This window comes from Notolabrus celidotus, chromosome 7, assembly GCF_009762535.1.
Source record: "Notolabrus celidotus isolate fNotCel1 chromosome 7, fNotCel1.pri, whole genome shotgun sequence".
Taxonomy (NCBI): domain Eukaryota; kingdom Metazoa; phylum Chordata; class Actinopteri; order Labriformes; family Labridae; genus Notolabrus; species Notolabrus celidotus.
The window spans coordinates 34,078,581-34,102,681 of NC_048278.1; the positions used below are offsets into that span (position 1 = coordinate 34,078,581).

Genomic DNA, 24,101 nt, shown 5'->3' on the forward strand with positions numbered 1-24,101 from the left:
GCAGCAGAAGACATCTCAGTATTTGCAGCCCTGCAAGATTGTGGAACACTACCACATTGCTTGCGTGATTCCTCTGTAGTACTAGTACTAGTCTTAACTTTAATATCTTTGAAACTAATGAAAATTCACCCCCGTACAGTGTGTGGGGACAGATTAAGAAGCTATTCAGACCAAAATCTCCTTCTATACCAGGCTGTAAACATGATTAGTTCTGCTGTAAAGAAGGGCTTCTTTTGAATGGGTGCGTATGTGGCTTCTGGGGCTTTTGGAGTCTGCCTCAAGTGGACATTTGGGGAACTGCAGTTCCTGAAGTGCTGTTTTGAAGCCAATCGTTGGCGGGAGCCATATTGGTAATGCTTAACTCAACCAGAAAAGTGTGATGTAGAGAGGCGGGGTTTGAGCCTCCTAGCCAACAGCTATGTGTTCCCGCCTGACGATCAAGTCAGTCATGTCCTTATTTGGGCAATAACTTGGCCGATAGAGAAATTAGCAACGTAGACCCAAGACGATTTTTGAACCAGGCTGTGAACATGTTAATTAATACTGCAAAGATCGTCTTTTTTGAATTGGTGTGTATGTGGTTTCCTGTGTTTCTGCAGCCAGCCTCAAGCAGATTCTTAATGAATTGCAGTTTGTAACACTTCCACATGGTTTTCATATTTTCAGCCTGGAGGTTCCCACTTGGATATCCTCCATAACCATAACCATATCCTCCATTAGTCCTACATTTCCCATAATGCAACTGAGCAGAAATTTAGTTTGAAAGAATACCCTCCCTTCCTTCCTTGTTAATGTTTCTCAAGCTCTATGCCACAGATTTATATCATTGATTTTTTTGGTTAAAGATCCATTAGCTGTGTCTCCAAGCTGTCTCCATTGAGATAACCCTGATGACATCACTAGGACATCATTGGAGTTAATTTGTGAAACTCAACAGCACCCCGTTAACACACCCTGAGACTAAACGGCTCTAAAGGTGCAGCATGTCCTCACAAGAGTCAGAACAGTGATCCCAACATGAACACAGCCGGCCTCCTTTATTGGCTCAACCCTCTTAACCATCAACACATGTCTGCAGCATTCAGAATATGTGTGTGTGTGTGTGTGTGTTGTGCACAGATGTGTGACTTCAGGGGTGTGTCCCCCCCCCCCTACACCACCGCCACTTCTTCAACAATCACCCCCCATCTGTTGTTGTGCTTGGCATAGCGTTGGACTTGCTGCCTGTCGACATGGCTTACATGCCTTCACGGCTCTGGCCCTCCGCCAGCCCTGTGGCTCCCACCGATTGATCTTTTCCAAGAAACATTAGAGGCAAGGCGGCCGGAAATCAAGAAGGAGGGTGAGGGGGTGCTGAAGAAAAGGGGGTCATTTTACCGGGGGTCCCTTGGAGAAGTCGTTTCTTCCTTTCTGCGGCTTCCACTTGAATCTGGTTTGTGTGGAGCCCTTGAGAGAAACTTTAAAGCCTCAAAATCATTTACAATAGCTGTAAATCTAGAAATGAAGTATTAATTAGAACCAGCACACCCCTCCTATAACTCCACAGCATCAGGAATCTGCTGTTGTCGTCTTGGCTGTAAACATGTTGTTATTCTCTTTGTGCAAGCAACGGAAAGCATTCACATTCCCCGAGCTGAGCAATCACCTCAACGCCAACAGCTGCATCGATGTGTCACAACTGATTGGAAAGAACTCAGCGCTGCTAACCACAAAACAAGTGCAACACTTTGGCCTGAATGTTCGTTTTTAGTTCATCCTCAATCTCCAGGGCTGTTTTTTGTTTTCGTATCAGACGGAAACCTTCATGCTAATCTAGGGATCAGTCAGTGATAACCATCTGTCAGAAATCTGTTGCCACCCTGATCCAAACACAGTGATTGAATCTCAGTTTTGGTGATAACAGGGTTTTGAAATGACACTTAGCAATAAACTAAACAAACTCTCCTTTTGAGATTGTGGTGACGGGGGGATTGCTACCTTGATCGTGTCAACAGACAGTAGAGCTACTGAAAAAGTACATTTGTGTCCCATACTGGAAAATTGAAGACGGCTATTAAGTTTAAGTCACTTTGGACAACATTAGTGGAAAGTGTGGTCTTCATTTCAAAAAAAGAATTGAATGTTGAAAGGAAATACTCACCAATTCTGTGTTAAACATAGCCACAACGTCTTAAATAATACTGTAGTCACTACCAGTGGCGGTTCTAGACCAATTTTACTGGGGGGGCCAGGCTGGGGCCAAGGGTGTTGTCAGAGGGACACATTCAACCCTGACAAAAGAGACTGAGAAGGGCAAGGACCGGCTGAGAACAAACTGGCAAAACATCAGTGCATCCCTTTATACTAGACATATATACTACTGTGTACTATATCACTATGCAGACTGACAGCAGCTGTTTGGCTGTTTACACTCAACATGAGTCCCTTAGCGCTCTAAGGGGGGTCCAGGTTCAGTTTTACAGGGGCACTGGCCCCTGTTGGCCCCTCCCCAGAACCGCCACTGGTCACTACTAGTGTTTAGTGTAGTGCAAATCCACCTGCTAAGATGAAAAAACGTATGTAATAAGCTACAGTAGTCAAGTCAAGTCAAGTCAAATTTATTTATAAAGCACATTTAAAAACACAGAAGCTGACCAAAGTGCTGTACAACACATACAACACACAATGTGAGACTAAACAAGCAATCATTTAAAAAGAGACAAAGAAACGATAAGGAAAACACAGCATTGGAAATGAGAACCTATTCAGAGCTAGAGGACTCAAATGCTAAAATATAAAAGTGCGTTTTGAGGAGAGTCTTAAAAGAGTCGACAGAGGGGGCGGTCCTGATTGAGGAGGGAGAGGCTGTTCCAAAGACGAGGGGCCTGCCAGGAGACCCATGTCAGAGGCCTGGAGGTTTTACATGAACAGTAAACATGAAGCTGATGATGGTCTCATTTTGTAGAGCAGGGGTTCCCAAAGTGTGGGTCAGGACCGCCTGGGGGGTCGCAAGACACAAATTGGAGGTAGTGAGCTGTCTTCCAGAATGTTTTTTTTTATTTCAAGTTATCTAAAAATAGTCAATTTTACCCATTATAGTAAAAAAAAATCAACAGAAATAGTAGCTACATTTGAAATAAAACCTTGAAAATAGAAAATGTTATGAGTTTTCAGCCTTTCTTGTTGCCAGATGACTCCTAAGTTTAGGGTTAGTGAACAGTGAATTATCAAAAGCATCAGTAGGAGTAGGTTAATTCATAACAGCACAGGAAACACACACACATGCTCATATAGGTAGGCTAATTTTCTGCAGAACAGCTAAATGAAGCCACATTAAATCACTTCAAGGGACAGTGGGGGTCGTGAGTCTTTGGCACCTATATTTTGGGGGTCACAAACTGAAAAGTTTGGGAACCCCTGTTGTGGAGTAACTGGGTCAGCATGACTCCATGCCTTAAGCACACATTGCCTAAAGTAGCTTAAATGTTTAGTGGGGACAGAAAGGGTCAATAAAGGCTTTTATTTTATGTGTTTCATACAGATTCCTCCCTGAATTAGTGCCCCAGACCAGCCACCCAAAAACAGTCCAGACACGCCCCTGATTTAGTGTTCCCCCACTTTTCCTTGGAACTACTTTCCACCAAAGAAATAGTTCCTGTGATGCCTGTTGGCTCTTGGATGAAGCACAGGAAACCTCAGTGTTGGATCCCAACACTGAGAACTAAAACCTTCCTTTTGTTTATGGGTCCGTTTTAATGAGTAAATCAATTGGGCGTAGTCCAGTTCGCGTCAGTTCAGCAGCCAAGTCGTGTAAAAGTAGGATGGAAAATAATATGCCCTATCACACGTTGGAGTGGGCTCCAATTCAGGAAAGAAACGGCAGCAGTTAAGAAGCAGCGCGAATATGAAACAGGGCGAACGTGTTCTGATGACGGGGTCACGGCTCCTCTGTAAACACGTCACGCTTCATCTGAGGAATGTGTGTTATTTATAACAAAAATACGAGGTGTGTGTGTGCGTGTGCGTATGTGTTTGTGAGTCAGGAGTCATACCACGTCTGAAAGTGTTCCAGGACACATTCTTGGCTGCGGGGTCCATTCAGGACAAGTCTGTTCCACGAGTCCATATGTTGTGACACCACAGATCAAAAAGATGAAAGTCAGTGTGGCGCTGCAGAGACAGATGGACGCGGAGACACACATACGAGCGAGTAGAAGTCAGGCTCGCAGGCAGGCCGACACCTGGCTGCAGATCAAATGCCATCAGACACTGGAGGGAAGGGATCAGTGTTTGTTTGTGTCCTGCTGTGTGTTTGACTGAACTATATGGCCCAAAGAGTGCAGACACCACCAATGCTTTAAGTGGAAGAAATAAGAGCCGGTGTTCCCCTTGTTCACTTGTTGGTGTGTGCATCGTGCAGCCAGTATCAGTAAATCATACATTCAACATTTATACCTGCATATAAAAGATAAAAGAAGATCTGTCATCATCCAGCTCTGCAGCATTTTATGTCCTCTCTGTGCCCTTTTGGAAAGAGGCCAGCATTGTTGTCGCCTTCTTTTTACTCTGATAGTCCTCCTTTATCAAACTCTGTAGGGACTTGTGAGTTGGTGTGAATTTAATGTTACTCTCAGGGGAAAACAGACAAGTGAGTGTCGTTAGTCCCCTGTGAAAGGATGCAAGTTTGACGTAGTGCGCCTTTTTTGGTGCTATCATGAATCACCCAGAGAAACTGTAATATAGGGAGGACAGGACATAGTTGTGGCAGCTGGTAAGAAGTCACGGTACCCAAAATTAAAGTCACAGTACGCAAACTTTATAAATGGCGGTACTGCATACCGGAGCGAGCGTCCTTCTTTAACCCTCCTGTTATGTTGCGGGTTAAATTGACCCTTTTTAAAGTCTATTTCAGGCCTTCCAAACCAACTAAATGCAGCATACAAATCTGGGCAGCATGTGACAGAAGAGGTGTTAATTTAACAACATTACTTCATAAGAATTAAAAAATTAAAATAAGATAAACAAAAATCTATGTCATGTATAATATTGTATTTATATTTAGGGCTTTCCAATGTACATTAAAAAAGGTTTTAACATTAATTTAAATGCAAAACGAGTGAGTTATCCTCATTGAGCCATGATCTGTGAGAATTAAAGAACACCAATGGACTAAATATTGATTTAAATGGTTAGTAATTGAGTTAAAAATTTGATTTAAAAAAAATGTGTTGGTATTTTTGGGGGTTCTGACACTTTTGCCCTGGGTCAAATTGACCCATTAACATTATTGCTGATCCAGAGGCACAAACATAACAGGAGGCTTAAAGCCCTGAACACCCCTTCATGATCTGGGGTAGTTTGTGGTTAGTTTTCATAGCAAATGAAGGCATTGTGCATGTTTCACATAGTTGAATCCATCTCCCACTAAAATCTGACCTTGATATATTTGTTGAGAAAAGCTGTAGTAGCTGTAACATCAACCAAGATTCACAGTGTTACATTAATGGCCTTCAGAGCTGATGGTGGACGGTTGTAGGTTGTGCTAAGAGAGATCTTTGGAGATGGCTTCACTTCCTGTAAGAGCATCTAAAGCATCAGCAATTCTGTCATCTCACTCACGATAAAGAGCAAAGAGGTGCACATCCGAAAGTGTTATGCTATTTCAGTAATGATCAACACTTCGCGAGGATAGTCGACTTGAAAAACTAAAGAAAAAGAAGCAAGAGTTAGCCGGTATCTGAACATTTTAAAGGCATCTCCCAGAATGCACTGCTTTACTGAGTGCAGGATAGTTTCTAGGGAGTGTTTTGGAGAGGAGGGCAAACCATCTTCATTGATGTTAAGGTATCAAACTACCTTTCTTCCTAAATTTCAGCGATCAGTTTGCTAGCTTTAGCAAACAACAAGTATGCAAAGATAGAATGAGGAAATAAGCGCCACAGTGATTGAATTTAGTTTGAAAGAAATGATCTTTTCTTCTTTTCTTGAGGGTTTTGAAAAGTGCATCTTAAATAAACAGCCTTACCTACTTCCTGTTTGTTGTATCAGGGCCTGGATTGGTGTTTGATCCGATTTGATTGATGATTCAATGTCTGCATAGTGCATACTAAATCCACATTTTATTCTAATGGAGTCTCGCCCATAGAAAAATGTAAATAGAGCAAAGTCATTGCACATTGATGGAGAGTAAAGTGTTTATTTAAGATCCTATCAGCCATGTTTGGAAGCTGATTACGAACATGTGTTTTCAAGGCCTTTAAGTCTGCCCTGTGTTTCATGCTGTCGGACTTTGTGGTAACAGCTTGGGGAAGGCTCCTTCCTGTTTCATGCCTTCAGGGCCGACTTGAGGTCCACAAAGAGATGATTTTCCTAGTTTGGTGTGGAACAACTTAACTGCCCTGCACACCGCCCTGACCTCAGCCTCATGCAACACCTCTGGGGTGAATTAATTTCTGCTCTTGTGGGAGAAAATCGCTCTGCCGGGTCCCGCAATCTTGTGGCAATCTCACCCTAGAAAGAGGCAGGCGGCAGGCTGTTAAAGCAGCAGTTTTCTAAATGAGATGTTGAATATAACACGAGTGCCATTTTCAGGTGTTTTCTAAATGTAGTCCATTTACTGTTTTTTTTTTTTTTTTATTCCACATTTCCATTCTTCTGCCTGTGTGTGATCTACTTTGTAACTGGAGCTTTTTATACCCGCAACGCTCTGACACTTGCGGTCCCTCAGCGGCCCGACCTAAAGCGAGACAGAGAAACAGAGAGAGGGTGACTGGGTCAGACAAAGGCGTATGAAGGGAAGTGAAAAAAGAGAGTGGAAAGCGAGAGAGAGAGTTAGAGAGAGAGAGAGAGCCTCCAGAGGGGTTTCAATTCCCCGCAATCAGAAACAGAGGCAGAGATGGAGAGAACGGAGGAGTGACTGAAGCCTACAATCAGACTTAACCTTTTTCTCTCCTGTTTGATTTTGTTTTGCACTTTTGCTTTTTTTTTTTTTTTTTGTAAAGTCAATCAGCGTGTCTTTCTTTTCATTTTGAAACTTTTTATTCTGGTGAAATTCTGAGAAACAAGAAGTTTTTTTGGGGGGTTTTCTTTGGTCTGTTTTTGTATTTAACTTTGATTTTGTACTTCTATGTAACTTTATCCACTTGGCAGCTTGATATTTAATGTCTTTTTAAGGCTGTGTGTGTGAGAGTGTGAGTGTGTGTGTGTGTGTGTGAGCTCATAAGCACTGTCTCAGCCTACTGCTAGAATAAACTCTAACTCCACCTCACACATCCTTTACCTCCTTCAAGTGGTAAAAAAAAGAGGAGACTTCATACTGTGCGACCGTCTTGTTTCGCTCTCTGTGACCCTAAAGGCATCTCAGAGCCACTTGTTTTATGAGTTTCTTTTTATATTTGATTTTCTAAGTTGTGTTTTCCTCAATGTTTTAGGGTTTATACATCTTCACTATGCAGATAGCACTAACAGAAAACTACGACACACACACACACAGCCACAGTACAGCCTCTGTGTTTTTTTTTTTACTGTGCTCTGATTGTGTCCTCCGCTCGTCACACAGTCACACTACTGTAGCCGCTCTGTTTGGGCTCTCGCTGTTATGCGATCGCCATGAAGGCTCGCCATTGTGCATCCAAAAAACATTTTTTGTCAACGCTCAGCCACTCAGAACCGGTTTGGGCCAGATCACCCAACCCCTGAGAGGGAACCCAGAAAACAACAACAACTATACGCTCGTTTGGTTAAATGTTGTGCGTGTGTCTGAAAGCAAACAGGTGCTGGTTTGATGCTCTTTTTGGTTTACTCTTTGTCCCTCTTTTATCACTGATATTCGCTGTTTTATTTTCATCAAACAAACAAAGAAGTCAAAAATATAATGAAGGAGGAATTGAGTTCTGGAAAAAGGTTCTTATTTGTGTTGCATGCTGAAAAGCAGACATTTCTTCTGCCTGTCAAACGATGAATTGCACCTTAATGTTTTTCTTTTATTCTTACATAAATATATATTATAACGGGGGATGTATCGGTTTACTTTTGTTTGGACAAATGATGTATCTGTTAACTTGTCAGGCAATGTATTGTGTTGTTAAACAGGGTTATAATTTTGTACCATGATGTGGGTTTTCTTCATAAATGATTCATTTTTACTGGTGCTCGTTGTGGGGCGGCTTCATTCTGCAGCATCTGTAGTTGATCTTGAGCTTCATGAGATCGCAGAAAGTCCAACAAGTTTTTCTGAAATAAATGAGACTTCTAATAAAGATCTTTTTTGAATTTTTAACACATAAAACCACAAATTCTGTAGACACACATATTAAAACTAAACAATTAAAGTTGGACTGTGAATCATGATTAATTCAAACATTTGCAGAGATTAAAAACTTTGTTTTTTTTAAGACTTGTAGCAGGAACTTGTTTCCTTAATGCTCCAGAATGAAGTTAAAAAAAAAAAAGAGAGAGAGAAGTGTGACTAACTTGATATGTTTTGCTGCTTAATGAAGCCTTCTCCACACATACAGAAACATACACACTGGCCTTTTTCTCCTACAGTGACCACTAGGGGGCATCCTGGTCGTTCTGTCACATACAAACAAACACAAACACTTCTACTGCTCTCCGTCCATCTCGTCCTTGAATGAGGGACTCCTGGCGGACTGAAAGTATGTGTTGCATTGATGCATGCATTTTTACACACACACACACACACACACACACACACACACACACACACACACACACTGATACACATAGTGCAGCCATGGCAGATGACTGGCACCGTGCATGGTGCTGCCACCCGGTCTCATGTCCCTGGGGCTGAGTGCTGTCTGCAGCCAATTAACCAACAAGGCCAGTTGCCAGGTCCATATCCATCTAATCCTCTCCTCCCTCCCGCCACGTTGCCAGATTTTGCCCTCCACTTCTTTTTACACAGCCTTTTGTTGTGTTTAATAAACATAATGTCTTTGGGGGGTGAATAAATGTAGGTTAGATGTGGGTTTGGGTGTGTACGGAGAGCAGGCAAGTTCCAGCGCTTGTGTCTGTTGCTCTTTTTTTTGTTGGGGTTTTAGGGATTAGTAGAAACTGGTTACGCCTGCAACCTGATCTATCTGAGTCTGAATGTGCAAATACTTAAGAGCAGCAAGGACGCCCCTACCTGAGCAGCTCAAACACACACACACCTTAAAAAGAACACCAGTCAGTTCCTTTGTAGCATTTGAAACATGTTTGCAGAAGCTGTCAGGAGAGGACAAAGCAGGAAAATAAATATTATTTTTGGCTTTTATTTTTGGTGCCTGGGCTACATGAGGGCACCTTATTACATACTGAGACATTGTACACTAACACAACCTGTATCCCTGCCTTCCTCTGTCCCCATGCACTGATAATGATTGTAAATGGTTGCATAATTTTATTTTTTATATCTCTGTTTTGGGTTTTTTGTTTGATTGTTTCTGGGATCTGTTTTTGTCTTTGTGTGCTTTATTTTGAAATGGTTCGATGGGTCTCTTTTTGGGTTTGCAGGAGAGTGTGTGTTGCACCACAGAGCGTGTGTATGTAATGTATCTGACTGAATGCGTGTGTGGGTGAAAGAGAATACAGAAAGGTTGGGTGTGTTTGTTTGTTTGTTTGTTTATTGGCTCGGTGCACATCAGCCCTTTGCCTGTCTCCATTGTGCCAGTGTGTTCAGCTGTTCCCTTTCCTCTGCATCTGCTCATCCAAATGAAAGAGAGAAGTGAGGGAGGGCGAGAACAGGAGATGAAGAGGAGGAGGAGGAGGAGGCGGCAGAGGGCCTTTTCCCTCAGGGGAAAGAAAAAACACAACTGAGAAAAGATACTTTTGAAAAAAGGATATTTTTCTCCTCTGCGGGGTCACAAAGAAGAGTGTACATTTCTAAGTTAATTGAAAATGATGAATAAAAAAACTCATTTGTTCTCTATATGAATGGCTGTATGTTAACCATGAACAAAAAGTAATGAGTTCTATGACAAAGACATATAATAAATTAATTTTAAAATTTTAAAGCTGCTGTCAGTGTGTTTCTGACTTCAATGCGTCTGTTGTAAGGTGTGGGTTTGTGTGTGTGTGTGTGTGTGTGTGTGTGTGTGTGGGTTCTGCAGTGTAACCAGCTTACAGTGATTTTCATCATCAGTCCCTTGTGTCACTAGAGGGCAGCACTGCAGCACACATCATTACAGCTCATTAGGGTGCCTCAGTGTGTTCGCTCTATGAAGCTTTGAGTTGTTCTTACAGCAGAGCTTCGATGTTCAGAGCTGCTAATAGAAAGAGGAGTACTTAAGTGGTGTTATACTTAGAAGCATACAAAAACCAGACACACTCAGAGTACTATAATATTAAAACAAACACTGCTGCTGTTAATGCTGGGTTAATATTTGAGGGGATTTCAGGCTTTTATCAAGGATGCTAAGATAAGCTAAGTGGCAGCTTCACATTAAACCCACAGACATGAGAGTGGTATCAATTTTCTGATCTATAGAAACTGAGAATGAGAGATATATTTGAGTATTTCAGTCCGACAACTCACATTTTAACGGTTTGAATCAGGGCTGTCAGGATGTCAGACTTTCACTTCATATTTACTGCAGCCAAAAAATGTCACAATTTGAATATTATCACAATATTTATAGAAAACTTCAGGGAAAAAAACTCAGTAAAGTTCAGGCAAGAGAAGGTAGGAGCAACATTGATATACACTACCAGTCAGAAGTTTGAAAACACCTTCTCATTCAAGGGTTTGTATTTATTTTAATTATTTGAAACACTGTAGACTAATATCAAATACATCAAAACTATGAAAGAACATATATGGAATTATTTAATTAACAAAAAAGAGTTAAACAAACCAGAATATGTTTTATATTTTAGATTCTGTAAAGTAGCCCCCTTTTTCCTTCATGACAGCTTTGCTCACTCTTATTTTATTTATTTATTTATTTATTATTTAAACGGACCATGCATATTAATTAACACTTCTGTAAATAAGCCAGAGTTAGCCAAAAGGCTAGTTTACATCCGTAGTCTCTTGCCAGATGTTAAAAAGGCTCCCTAAAAAGATCAAGATTAAACAAAGATAAAATTGAGTAAAATAAAATCAAAGTAAGAAGGTAGAGGAGAAACCAAAACACAAACAAACAAACAAACAAAAAAAGAGTATCAGAATCAGAATCAGCTTTATTCGCCAAGTATGCTTGAACACACAAGGAATTTGACTTTAGTAAACTGTGCTCTCTTTGTACAAGGCATAAGAATAAGACCTACAATGAAAAATAAAATGAAAAATATAATAACAATAACCTTAGCTATAAATACAAAGAGACAACAAATAGGCTTGACTAATATGTACAGGCTAAAATAATATGATAAAGTGCAGTGGTGAGTTGCAGAGGTAGTTTTACATTATAAAATAGTAGTTAAATAATACAAAAAATAGAAATGTGGAATTCTGCTTGGAGAATTGTTGCATTGTGTATTTACATGTATATTTACAGAGAGTATTGGTCCAACAGGTATGACACTGTTATGGTTTAGTGTTCATCAGAGTGACAGCCTGGGGGAAGAAGCTGTTCTTATGGCGGGTTGTTTTGGCGCACAGTGATCTGTAGCGCCTGCCGGAGGGGAGGAGTTTGAAGAATTTGTGTCCAGGGTGTGAGGGGTCAGCGGTGACGCTACCTGCCCGTTTCCTGGCCCGGGACCGGTACAAGTCCTGGATGGGGGGCAGGTTGACACCAATGATTTTTTCTGCAGTCCTTATAGTCCGCTGCAGTCTGTGTTTGTCTAGTTTGGTTGCAGATCCAAACCAGACAGTGATGGAGGTACACAGAACAGACTGGATGATGGAGGTGTAGAACATGATCAGCAGCTCCTGGGGCAGGTTGAAGAAGAAAAGAAAAGTACAAATAGCACCATACGATTAAGAATGACTTGGTATTCTCTCAGTCTGCTTCATGAAGTGGTCTCCTGGAATGGTTTCTAATTAACATGAGCTTTGTCAAGAGTTCATTTGTAGAATAACTTGCCTTCTTAATGTGTTTGAGACCATCAGTTGTGTTGTTCAGAGGTAGGGTTAGCACACAATGGATAGCCCTGTTTGACTACTGTTGTAATCCAGATTATGGCAAAACCAGATTATTTCATAGTTTTGATGTCTTCAGTATTAATCTACAATGTTGAAAATATTTAAAATAAATAAAAACCATTGAATGAGAAGGTGTGTCCAAACTTTTGACTGGTAGTGTACATATATTATATACTATATTCTACTATATTAAACAGAACTGACTTGCATCTTGTCATTGTAAAGTGTCTTGAGACAACATTCCTTAGGAGTTGGTTCAATCAAATAAAGACTTATTGACTCATTGATTGATTGATTATATATTTCTAATGTTCAGATTAGAATATGTTATCCACATCACCAGTCCCATGACAAAACTTGTAATTAAATGAAAACTCACCGTCTCTTTCTGCGTGTGATTCTGCATAACATGTTCACAAACACCCCATCTTTTTTTCAAAAATCCAAAACTGGTGAGGACATTTTTTTGAGTGCAGGTAGAGTACCTCACTTTAATTTGACATCTCCTTAGACATGATTTATGCTGCAGTAGGAGCTACACAATGCCGTAAAGGCTTGCTTGCTAGCTGCACTGTAAAAAATGACCGTGAAATTTACATAAAAACTATGTAAAATCCCTACAGAAAAGTATTGTAAACCTGAAAACATATATTTTTTGTTTAAATCACAGTGAACTTTTGTAAACTATTAAACAGAATGTTTCGTTATATTTACAACAACAACATGTGATTATATTCAAATTTAATTGTGAAAATTACAGATATTGGTAACAAAAACTGAGAAATACTGTAATACTCATAACAAAACAATTTTGTTAATTTGACATGCAAATATTGTAAAAACTATAGTTTTAGTCAGTTGTTTTGAAAAATACAAAAAAAAAAGGTAAGTCACTTTACAAGTTTATGCTGTACTTTTAACATGATTGATGAAACAATGCAAATTGAGGTAATAAAAATGTTTTCACAAAAAATCATTGTGAACCTGAGAGGTTGCCTATAGGCCTATTCATATATAAAAATATAGGCTACAATTAATAACATTTGTTTGGAAGAATTTTTGTTTCCCTCCTCACCTTACAGCCCAGAGCCACACCCCTTTCTCTCCCCATTAATTTTCTGTGTTGCTTCTGATGTTAGTTATCATGGCCATGATATGTTGTTCTGGGAATTCTTAGTTTGAATGCAGCATGGTTGTAATGATCTTTGAACCTTGGCATGTGAACCGTTAGAAGGCTTTCATGTTAACTGAATTCACTGTGGCAGTGAATTGTGGAGCTGATTGTGTAGGCCTACATTTTTTTTTCTTGCTTCCCAGAAACCACACACACACACATACTTGTAGGGCACAAGTCCTGCTCATATACACTTCTGGTGGAACCCTTGAGAATAAAAACCTTTTTGAACTTTTGAACTTTGACTGGACCCCCTGTGTTCTCACCAACACCCCCATTGGCCTCAAGCCAGCCCCTGGCCCTTCTTAAAACCCTCCTCTTATTGTTTTTATAATTTAGGCTAGCCTTTTGTAGAGTGTAGGCTAAAAGAAATTAAAACTATTGATATATGCAAAGTAGGCCTAATACTTCTGTTCACTCCTAATCCTTGTATACTTTATGTTTCTTTTAGTCTTTAAAATTTAATTTAATGTAATACTTAGCCTACTGGTTTATATTGATAAAATAATATTAATAATTTGAGCATTGTGTCATTACCACAGGCTAAACAACCTAACAGTGCTTCCTCTAACCACAGACTTGTACTTCTCTCTCATTGTACACTGAAGTCGCCTAATTTTGAATTTCAAAGTGCGCAGCAGAAGCTCGTCTCTGATTGGATAATGACGTGAGGGCGGGAGGAGCGGGAGAAGCACGGCTGCGTCTGACGTCATTAACGAGCGAGCCAGAGCGGCGCTAGGTGGAGAGAACACGGGAGCAGAGCAGAAATCTTCGGACCACTTTGTCATTTTAAAAGTTTTTAGGACAAATCTTTTTAACCCAAGTTTTGTGGAGGGTCTGCTGCTGTTCAATCGGAAAACTGAAAGTTTGCACGGTAAGCTTCACATTTAGCCTACTTTTTTTCGAGACCAAACGAAAATGTGGTGTAAGCTAGCACCTGTTGATATTTAAGACCAGTAGCTGCTAGCTAGCTAGATCAATGCCTGATAACTAAGTTCAGCTGAAAAGCACAGGCAAACACTTGAAATCCTAAAAATGATCACCTGTGTCTTTTGTAAAAAGAAATTGGATACATTAAGAGGCTATGTACTACATTGCAGAGTGCATAGGAATGAGCCCCGTTGTCTTTTCAAATGTGTTGGCGCCAACTGTAGTCAAACATTTAACACTTACTCAGCTTTCAAGGGCCATTTTTATCGTGTGCACAATGCACCTGCACCGCAAGCTGCTATAGCTGTTGTTGCGGATTTAAAATGTGCAGTTTCATTATGTGCCCGCCATTTTCACACGGTGAAAGAGCTAGTGTCTCACTTAAATGATCATATTGGAGAGGGCAGGTCTGTGTCTTGTCCAGTAAATGGTTGTAAGCACGTGTTTACAAAAAAGTCATCATTTACTTCTCACATGTGTAGGAAGCATAAAGCATGCTCCCCTGATAGTATTGATGACATGTACAGGGAAACTCGCCCTCAGCCCCCAGATGTCATTGCCAGTACAGATGATTCAGAAAACACACATGAAGCCATGCCAACAGCTAGTGCAGCCAGTGATATGCCAGAGAATGATAGTCAGTCTTATCTTAGAAACATGTGTCTCTTTTACCTTAAACTGCAAGGACAGCTGCTTATTCCTGCCTCTACTATACAGACTATTGTTGAGGAAATGCAAAATGTGCACGAGTTAGGTCAAGCCTACACAATAACTAAAGTAAGCTCTTTATTAAAAAATGATATGAGCCTATCAGATGATGCAGTCACTAAAATCTGTGACTGCATTAAAGAGTCAGATTTGTTCTCTGCCTGTCATCAGGGTCAATTAAGAACAACATACTCCAGAAATCAGACATTCACAAAAATGTTTAAATACACGGAACCCCAAAAAGTGGCATTGGGAATGGATGAAAACATGACACAAAAATATGCCTACTACATACCAGTGGCAGAAACTCTGAAGAGCTTTTTACAGTCACATTTAGGGAGGAATACACAGTCACAACAGTTTGGAGATCCAGATGTAGAGGTTTTTACGGATTTATATGATGGACAAAATTTCAAATTTCACCAGTTCTTTAATGAAAACTCTGAAAGCCTAAAACTGATTTTGTACCAAGATTCATTTGAAATTGTGAATCCCCTGGGTTCTGCTAAAAAGACGCACAAAGTTCTTGCAGTCTATCTTTCATTAGCAAATTTACCCATTCATTTGCGTTCAAATACTGATAATATGTTTTTAGTCTTGTTGTGTGTTGAGAATGACCTTAAGCGTTTTGGAATAGCCAAAGTTTTCTCAGAGTTGTTGGCAGATCTGAAATCCTTGGAGACAGATGGAATAAATGTAGATGGAGAAACAGTAAAAGGGGGTCTTTACTGCATTGCTGGGGATAACTTGGGTTCTCATTGCATAGGTGGGTTCACAGAGAACTTCAGCCGCTCTCAATATTTTTGCAGGTACTGTGAAATCACAAGAAGTGAGTTTGAGGCTGATCCGAATGCCTGTGGTCCTCCACGCACCCCAGAGACGTATGACACGGCTGTTGCTGATCTCCAGGCTGAAAACCTCGAAAGCGTCAGAGGAATAAAGGTAAACTCTATCTTTAATACCCTTGAGTCTTTTCACGTTTCCCAGCCTGGTCTCCCGCCTTGTTTAGGTCATGACCTCTTTGAAGGAGTCTTGTCATATGATCTAGCACTGTACCTGAAGAACATTATAAAAAAGAAAAAATGGTTCACATACTCACTCTTAAACAGGCGCATCAAACAGTTTAAGTACAAAGGATCTGAATCACTCACAAAACCATGTGCTGTCAACCCTGACGGAGCCAAGTTATCAGGGCAAGCCATTCAAAACTGGAACCTTTTGAGATTGCTACCAGTTTTGATTGGTGACAAAGTGCAAGACCATGAGGATGAAGTATGGCAGTTAGCTCTTCAGCTAAAAGACATTGTGGATCTTATTTGTGCTCAGAACATTTCCTTGTCCCAGATAGCATATCTTGACTTTTTGATCCAAGAATATTTGGAGTTGAGAAAGATGTTGTTTCCTGAAATTAAACTAAAACCCAAGCACCACTATTTGCGCCATTATTCAGCACTGTTCTTGAAATTTGGTCCATTGATTAGGTTATGGACGCTTAGGTTCGAGAGTAAGCACAGTTATTTTAAAAGATGTGCTAGACACTTGAAAAACTTCAGAAACATTTGTCAAACTTTGTCAGAGCGTCATCAGATGTATCAGGCATATCTTTTAGCTGGGCAAGAATGCAGTAAACTACTGCAAGTGAAGAACAGCTGTGCGTTTTATCCCAACCTCTACAGTGACACTATTAAACATGCAGTCAGGGAGTTAGCCTTTTCAGAAAGCGATACCACAGTTACCACAGACATTCAGTACAAGGGCACTGCATATAAAAAAGGACAGTTTCTTGTGTACAGAAATGATGAGTATATGGAGTTTGGTGAACTTCTACTCATCTTGATTCAAAATGACACATCTGTGTATGTTTTGATGGATATCCATAAAGGCATCTTCCTCTCAGAATACCATCTGTATTCTGTGACAACGGACAGTCTTGGGTTACAGTGTATCAACATTAATGACCTGGCCGATTTCTATCCTTTGGTATCATACATTCTTGATGGATACCAAGTCATTCCACTAAAACATAGTATTGTGGCAAAATAAAGTCCAATTAAAGCTCACAGTGTTAACTGATGCATGTCCCTGTTTGGTTAAGTGTATGTACTGTATATTTTTTCTGTTCTGTCTGAAGGTGGCATTTCTTCTTCAGTGCAAATATGAGTGACTCAGAGCGAACCTTCCTAGATGTCGCCATCATGGAAGTCCTACCAGAACTTCCAGCAGTAAACAAAAACATCCTGGAAGAGCACTTGCAGTCCATTGGAGTCGAGACGTATGATGATCTACGCTTCATAAAGGAGGCTGATTTGATGACAACATTAAGACCTGTACAAGCCAGAAAGCTTCTTTCCGTTTGGAAACGGAAATGTAAGTAAAAACACCACACAACACACAACTATTCAAAATCAAAAGCAGACATGGACATATTGTAATATTGTACTGTGTGAATCATGATCTCATTTTTTTTTTTTTTTTGTAATTTAAAGACCAAACTCCTGAGAACAGCTCACTATCATCTGTGGAATCCTCACCTACCCAATTGCTGTCATCGCTCTCTGTTTCACCCGGAAGTTCATCGTCAACCTCCTCCAGCAGCCCAAGACTTGACACACAGTGGGAAGACAACTTTGAAATTCCATGGAGTACATTTCCTGAGGAAGTGATGCATTCTTTGGAGAGGGGAAAAAGGCCAGGCCCTAAACTGAGGAGGCAAATGGTCCGGATTGTTGTGACTGAGATGATGAAAAAATGCCCTCATGTAGGTAAAAAGCATTCAACTGACGTTGCAAAAAAAATGGTGGCAAAATACCCCAAATCCCTACAAGATGTAATAGAGGGCGATGTTGTCGGAACAGGCTACCATTCCCTTGTCAAGCAGTTGCAGAACAGAATAGAAAATGTGAGGCGCACTTCAACACCCAAAATAAGAAAAAGAAAACATCAGACTGACTCAGACCACACAGACGAGATCCCATTAGAAGAGAGAGCAGCAATGCAGGACACTTACGGATGCATTAAATGGAATGTGAAATTTCTGCCCCTTGAAGAAACTCAAGAGAGCCAGCAGCAAAAGATGGAAAAACTCAAGGTGATGTTCCAACACTCTGATGCCAATCCAGAGGAGGTAAAATGTCTGATGAAGTCCACTTTTTACACACAGCGTCAACATGTCAACCAGGGAAAAAGTATCAAATGCCTTAGAGAGGAGTGGCCGTTTTGGTTTGATGAACTTGGCATGTCAGTCCACTTCAAGGAACTCACTGGGATTGACCTCAAAGAGACATTCACACGAAATTTGGATTTGAAGGGAAAAAGGCTTCTCGACTACATGACCACAGTTTGTGTCAGCAAGAGCAAGAAGTTCCTTCAGAATTATGCAAGGCTTCAGAGGATGCGGGGACAGCAGAGTGGCTGCTCAGATGATGTGATACAGATGCTCCTGCTTCTGCTCAGCTACTTCGATGAGAAGGAGGAGTCCATGTTCTTCCATGTCGAAGATACATGTCTGGCAGAAGAGGTCCAACTGGAGCAAGTGCCTCTGACACCCGCTGTTATTGTCTGTGGTAAGTCTGTTTCAAATATCTTTTTTTTATTGCACTGTTTATAGAATTTGTCATGTGAGTGCAGCGCTTATTAATATAACCAGGCTGTTTTTTTGTTAATAGGACAGTCCTGCTATTCCTCAACAAGGTACATGCTGAGTCTGGATCGGAACCTTATCAACACAAACATCTCCTCCTTCATTTCTGCATTGTGCCTCATGTTCGGGAGCTACTACTGTTTCAACATCCATTATCCATCTGAGCTGGCTTCAACTCTGGAGTTTCTTCAAAGGTGAGTAAACATGGCTTACTCATTTCTCAGACCTGGACTCGGACCTGGGACTCTGGGACCTGGAGTCTGGCTCTGAGGTCCCGGTCGTAACCCTTTGGTGCAGGTCCATTCAAATATTGTTCCTCCAGGAACGAAGGCGTTGTAGTTATGAAACTTAACCAAACGAAATATGCCTTTTACATTCATCACTAAAACCTATCCAATCAAAATCCAAAGTCTGGAAAGTTTTTGTATGTGATTGGTTGTTTTTATCTGTCAATATTACTCTGTTAGCTCACACGAACATACACGCAGAGCAAGCACATTTTAGCTCTCAAACTATCAAAGTAATGACGGAAGGAGTACTAACAGTGAGACAAGCAGTCTTCCCAGTGCAAAAGAATTTGATTTTGTGCAAGGAATTACAAGAAGAAATGCTTAATATGCTTTAATGTGCTTTTATTCTACAGGTGTTTTTTCTCAATGAACCCAGAAAAAGGAACCAAAGTAGAGAATAAAAACTCCAAGCGTCGTCTCAACGTGAACCCACGAGTCCTCAGCCTGATACAGGAACTCTCCGATCACGAGTGGCGTCAAGCCTAAATATGGACTCTTTCTGTGGACTCTGGCTGTTTGTTTGAGAAGAGGTAGTGTTTTCGCTTTGTTAAATCCACAATGTGTATTATGGTAATTAAGGCACAATATGTAATTTCTGTTTTAAAGTCTTAATGGTGCACTATGTAACTTTTTCTATACCTTAACAAACAGACATGTTTAACAGATCTGACCTGTAACTTTGGTCAAGTTTTATGCCATACTGTGGAACATTCCAGACAGGGAGAGTGTGGGTTGTTGTTGTGAATTGGGTTGTTTTGCACCTGGCACTTAAACTTTGTGACAAAAATGTCCAGATTTAAAGAGGCTAATCTTCTGGACTATTTCAACTTTGATTCAGTCATAGTTAAAATAACCATTACATGTAGGTTCTTTGCATGTTGTATACGTTTAAAAAAAATGCTCCCAATTGTTTTATGCCATATACTGTGGAACATTCCAGACAGGGAGAGTTTGGGTTGTTGTTGTGCACCTGGCACTTAAATGTCCAGATTTAAAGAGGCTAATCTTCTGGAGTATTTCTACCTTGATTCAGTCATAGTTAAAATAACCATTACATGTAGGTTCTTTGCATGTTGTATACGTTTAAAAAAAAATGCTCCCAATTGTTTTATGCCATATACTGTGGAACATTCCAGACTGGGAGAGTTTGGGTTGTTGTTGTGCACCTGGCACTTAAATGTCCAGATTTAAAGAGGCTAATCTTCTGGAGTATTTCTACCTTGATTCAGTCATAGTTAAAATAACCATTACATGTAGGTTCTTTGCATGTTGTATACGTTTAAAAAAAATGCTCCCAATTGTTTTATGCCATATACTGTGGAACATTCCAGACAGGGAGAGTTTGGGTTGTTGTTGTGCACCTGGCACTTAAATGTCCAGATTTAAAGGGGCTAATCTTCTGGAGTATTTCTACCTTGATTCAGTCATAGTTAAAAGAACTTCTTTGCATGTTGTATTCATTGAAAAAAAATGCATCCAGTTGTTTACAACTGTTGACGATGATGTTAAATAAATGCCCCTAAAGTGATATTTTCCTCTCTTGTCTTTTCTCAAGATGTATTTTTGTATGTTTTGGTGTAGGCGTAGTAGAAATAATTTTGCAGGTTTATAAGTACATTTTACATAATAACTTGATTATTAAAACATAAAAATACAGCATATTATGAATAAATTTTATGTATAATATACAGAATAGCTCCATTTAAAATGGAAAGTTTTGCTGTTGTTCTACCAGTTCAAATTAGTTTTTTGTTTGATATTTCCCTGTTAATTTTATCATTTATTGATGCACAATAAGCAATTATTACATGTAAAAAATACAGGAAATGGTCTATTTATATACAACACCGTTATGCAAAATTAACACATTTTTTTTGTAGACGTAACAGTTTTTTAATGTGATTCAGACGTAATTTCATTCACTGTAAATCAATTTACATATTTCGTCTGTAAAGTTATCTACTGTGCTGTTGTATTTTTTACAGGAATTCTCTGGTAACCACAGCTGCCAGCGTTTTACTGTAAAAACAACAGTTTTTTTATTACAGTGTGGTTACTGCTTCTTCTTCTGCTGCATCTGCTTCTTCTTCACCTCCCCTCCATTTTATGGCAGGTTGCAACCAGCGTGAAGTACCACTACTGCCCCCATATGAACTGGTATGTTACAGGGTATTACTGAATGCTTGTTTTAAGACAAATATCAATATTTACTTTTCTTTTAAAGTGTTTTTTAGACGGTTATTGTCAGTTTTGGTACATTCTGACAACCCAAGTTTGAAATGCCTCATACAGCAGCAGAAATGTATGTTTAGGGTCTATGCTCTGACCTCATCACTCCTCAGTTTTATTTCTACATGCAGAAACTGAGAAGTCATAAGATAGTATATCAAACCATAGCCAGAGCCTGCAGGTGGATGTTGAGGAGGCGGTGGAGCCGAGAGTTGCACAGCACAGGTGCAGGTAAGAGGGAGAGACCTGAAATCTTGATATCTTTGTCCTGTGATTGTAAGAATGATGCATGTTAAGTGTGAAATCAGTGGAGCTCAAGCTGCATGCTTAAATTAGCACAACAGTGCCACTTCATTACTCAAAATGTTGCATATTGCTGTATAAATATGATCAAACTACCAAAATGTGCAGTAAACGATCGTTTTGTTTGGCTCTGGAGGATGAAGGATCTCCAGGGCTGCTTCAAAGCTAATTTAGTGACAATCTGGCTCTGCTTCTTTTAGAACTGCAAAACTGCACAAGCCTCCAAGGGGACACCAGCAACAACACTTTAACTCCTCTTTAACCATATGGTAAGGGATTATGGACCTGCACAAAAAAATGAAAGCAATAAATGTTACTGTGGATAAGATTCGACCGAGCAGACCATATTCTGGGGAACAAAATGCACAAAAAGAGTGCAATCTGAGTCCATGACACCACTGAGGTACCCTCAGCAGGGAGGAGGGAGCGACTTTATATCTAAACATTCAGTGAATGTCCAGTTTGAGTGCCAGAGGAGCCACAGAGGAGCAGGGTGTAACAGCTCCCAGCCCAGTCACACAGACCAGGAATGTTCTGCTGTTTGTGTGTGTGTGAGCTGGAGACAAAGAGGCACGAACAACAGAACTTTAAATATTTAAAGACACCCAGACTGAAAAAGACTGCAAACATACAGGCATGAGATATATACAGATGCATGAGGGCAGCGTGTTGCATAAGAATGCACACTGTTGGATATAGATGTGGCCATCAGCGCTGCAAGGGGGGTCATAAAAAACTCACAGGAGCTATTTAATTTCCAAGCTATAACATTGGCTGGTGATAGGCAGGTGTAAAAAATATTGCTTTTGAATAGTTTTTATAACTCTTCAGAATATCATAAGATCAAGGAACCTTTCCACAGATCCTTCAGTCCATGACTAAAACACTTACAAGGATGCCAGTTTGGCTTCGCAGCTGATTCATGTGCCTCGTGTACAAAGGCTACTGAAAAAGCTTTCTTTGATGATGCCGCTGGAGCAGAGAACTACTCTGTGGTGTCCAATGCAGGTTTGAAGATTTATTAAACAAAACCAAGGGATCAGGTCAATGGTTTCAGAGGTGTGGACGTGGATGTGGATGATTGTTTCTATGCACAAAATGAGAAAGGAAATGTTACAAATCGAAATGAACAATGTCATATAATAATAATGTTTATATAAGTCAGATATAAGGTTTAACTTACATCAAGAATGCATCCACTTCAGGGAATTTTCTTTGAAACCACATGGCATAAACAAAGGAACACAAGAATCACTCTGACACATGCCAGGTTTGGCGGGAAAGGAAAGATAAAAGGCTTGGGTGCAGGCTTTTGTGATGTTGGGAAAGTGGCTTTGGTTGGTCAGGTGTGACCAGGGCCCGTATGCACGTCCAGCCAAACGGGCCGTTTGTACTATCCATCCATCCGTTATCTTGACTGCTTATCCCGTTAGGGGTCACGGGGGGCTGGAGCCTATCCCAGCTGACTTCGGGTGGAAGGCAGGGACAGGTCGCCAACCTATCACAGGGCTAACACAGAGAGACCATTCAGGCACACACTCACACCTATGGGCAATTTAGAGCATGTTTTTGGACTGTGGGAGGAAGCCGGAGTACCCGGAGAGAACCCAAGCATGCACGGGGAGAACATGCAAACTCCACACAGAAGGGCACCCACCCGACCGGGGATTCGAACCAGGAACCCTCTAGCTGTGAGGCAACAGTGCTACCCACTGCACCACCATGCAGCCCCCGTTTGTACTAATGGTGAAAAAAAACATTGATTAGCGGTATGCATGAGCCAGGTTAACGCCCCAACGAAGCATTACATTTAATGGAGGTAGACCCCACCATTACAGGTGCTAACGGCAGGATTACGGCACCTGTTAGGCTGTTGAAAGGATGGAGGACATCGTGCTTATGCGTTACCGTTTAAGACAAAATATGCAAAGGCAACAGATATTTAGGGATCGAAGGAATCCTTTGGAAAATTATGACGATGTCTAAATATACAGCAAATTTAGATTTAGCAGACACAACATAATTCTTAGGTAGCTCGTAATTTTTAGGTCTTCTGCTGTGCGCTCAGAAGCAACACACACATTTACCCGGTTCAAGATCTTAAGCCAAACTTTCCCTTTCTCCTTGTTTGTTATCTTTGACGATTTACTTTCTGATAACAGCTGTTTGTTCATTCTATATTCTTATAATAAAATGTCCATTTCTTCTTCCACTGAAAATGTGTTTTTTCTTGATCTTCTCTCAGTCACACCGGTACCGCTCGTCATGTTTATTGTTGTTTGTGCATAGCAAGCATGCACAATTTGAATTTGTTGGATCAGGGTTTTCCAGGAGGTTCCCTTGACATATGACGTTTTGCACCAGCCTCTCTTTCATGGTGCAATGAGTTAATTGGCCAATTATTTGCAGTCGTGCATGCGGCTAATGCTACGGCCAAATGGGCCGTTCAATAACGGTACGTTAAGAGTAATGGTCCAGTTTGTGTCATGGCTGGATGTGCATACAGGCCCTGACGAGGTGTCATCCAGGTGGAGTGGAGACTTGTGATTTAACATCTACATTACTTGAAGTGGGCGGCCCGGGTTTGATTTCAACCTGCAGTCCTTTGCTGTATGTCGTTCCCCACTCTCTCTTCCTAAGTCCCTACTCTATCCACTGCCCTGTGTCTCATTAAAGGCATAAAAGCCCAGATTCCTCTCCTCTATCATCAGGCCAAAAAGTCAGCTTGCAAACAAAACACAGAGTTTTCTGTTGCAC

The 24,101-nt window shown here is 40.6% G+C and overlaps 1 protein-coding gene across 3 annotated transcripts; it reads left to right on the plus strand.

Moving 5' to 3' along the window:
- The first annotated feature begins 13,973 nt into the window (after positions 1-13,973).
- LOC117815324 lies at positions 13,974-20,340 on the plus strand. Of its 3 annotated transcripts, none has more exons than XM_034686975.1 (6): positions 13,974-14,118; positions 15,692-15,824; positions 17,014-17,249; positions 17,369-18,445; positions 18,529-18,716; positions 19,166-20,340. In XM_034686975.1, the coding sequence occupies exons 3-5, from the start codon at positions 17,039-17,041 to the stop codon at positions 18,684-18,686; spliced, it is 1,446 nt and encodes a 481-aa protein (XP_034542866.1). In that variant the 5' UTR covers positions 13,974-14,118; positions 15,692-15,824; positions 17,014-17,038; the 3' UTR covers positions 18,687-18,716; positions 19,166-20,340. The 3 variants fall into 3 exon arrangements, with proteins under 3 accessions (XP_034542866.1, XP_034542864.1, XP_034542865.1); XM_034686973.1 differs by having other exon boundaries at positions 18,548-18,716; XM_034686974.1 differs by lacking the exon at positions 13,974-14,118 and having other exon boundaries at positions 15,029-15,824; positions 18,548-18,716.
- The last annotated feature ends 3,761 nt before the right edge of the window (positions 20,341-24,101 follow it).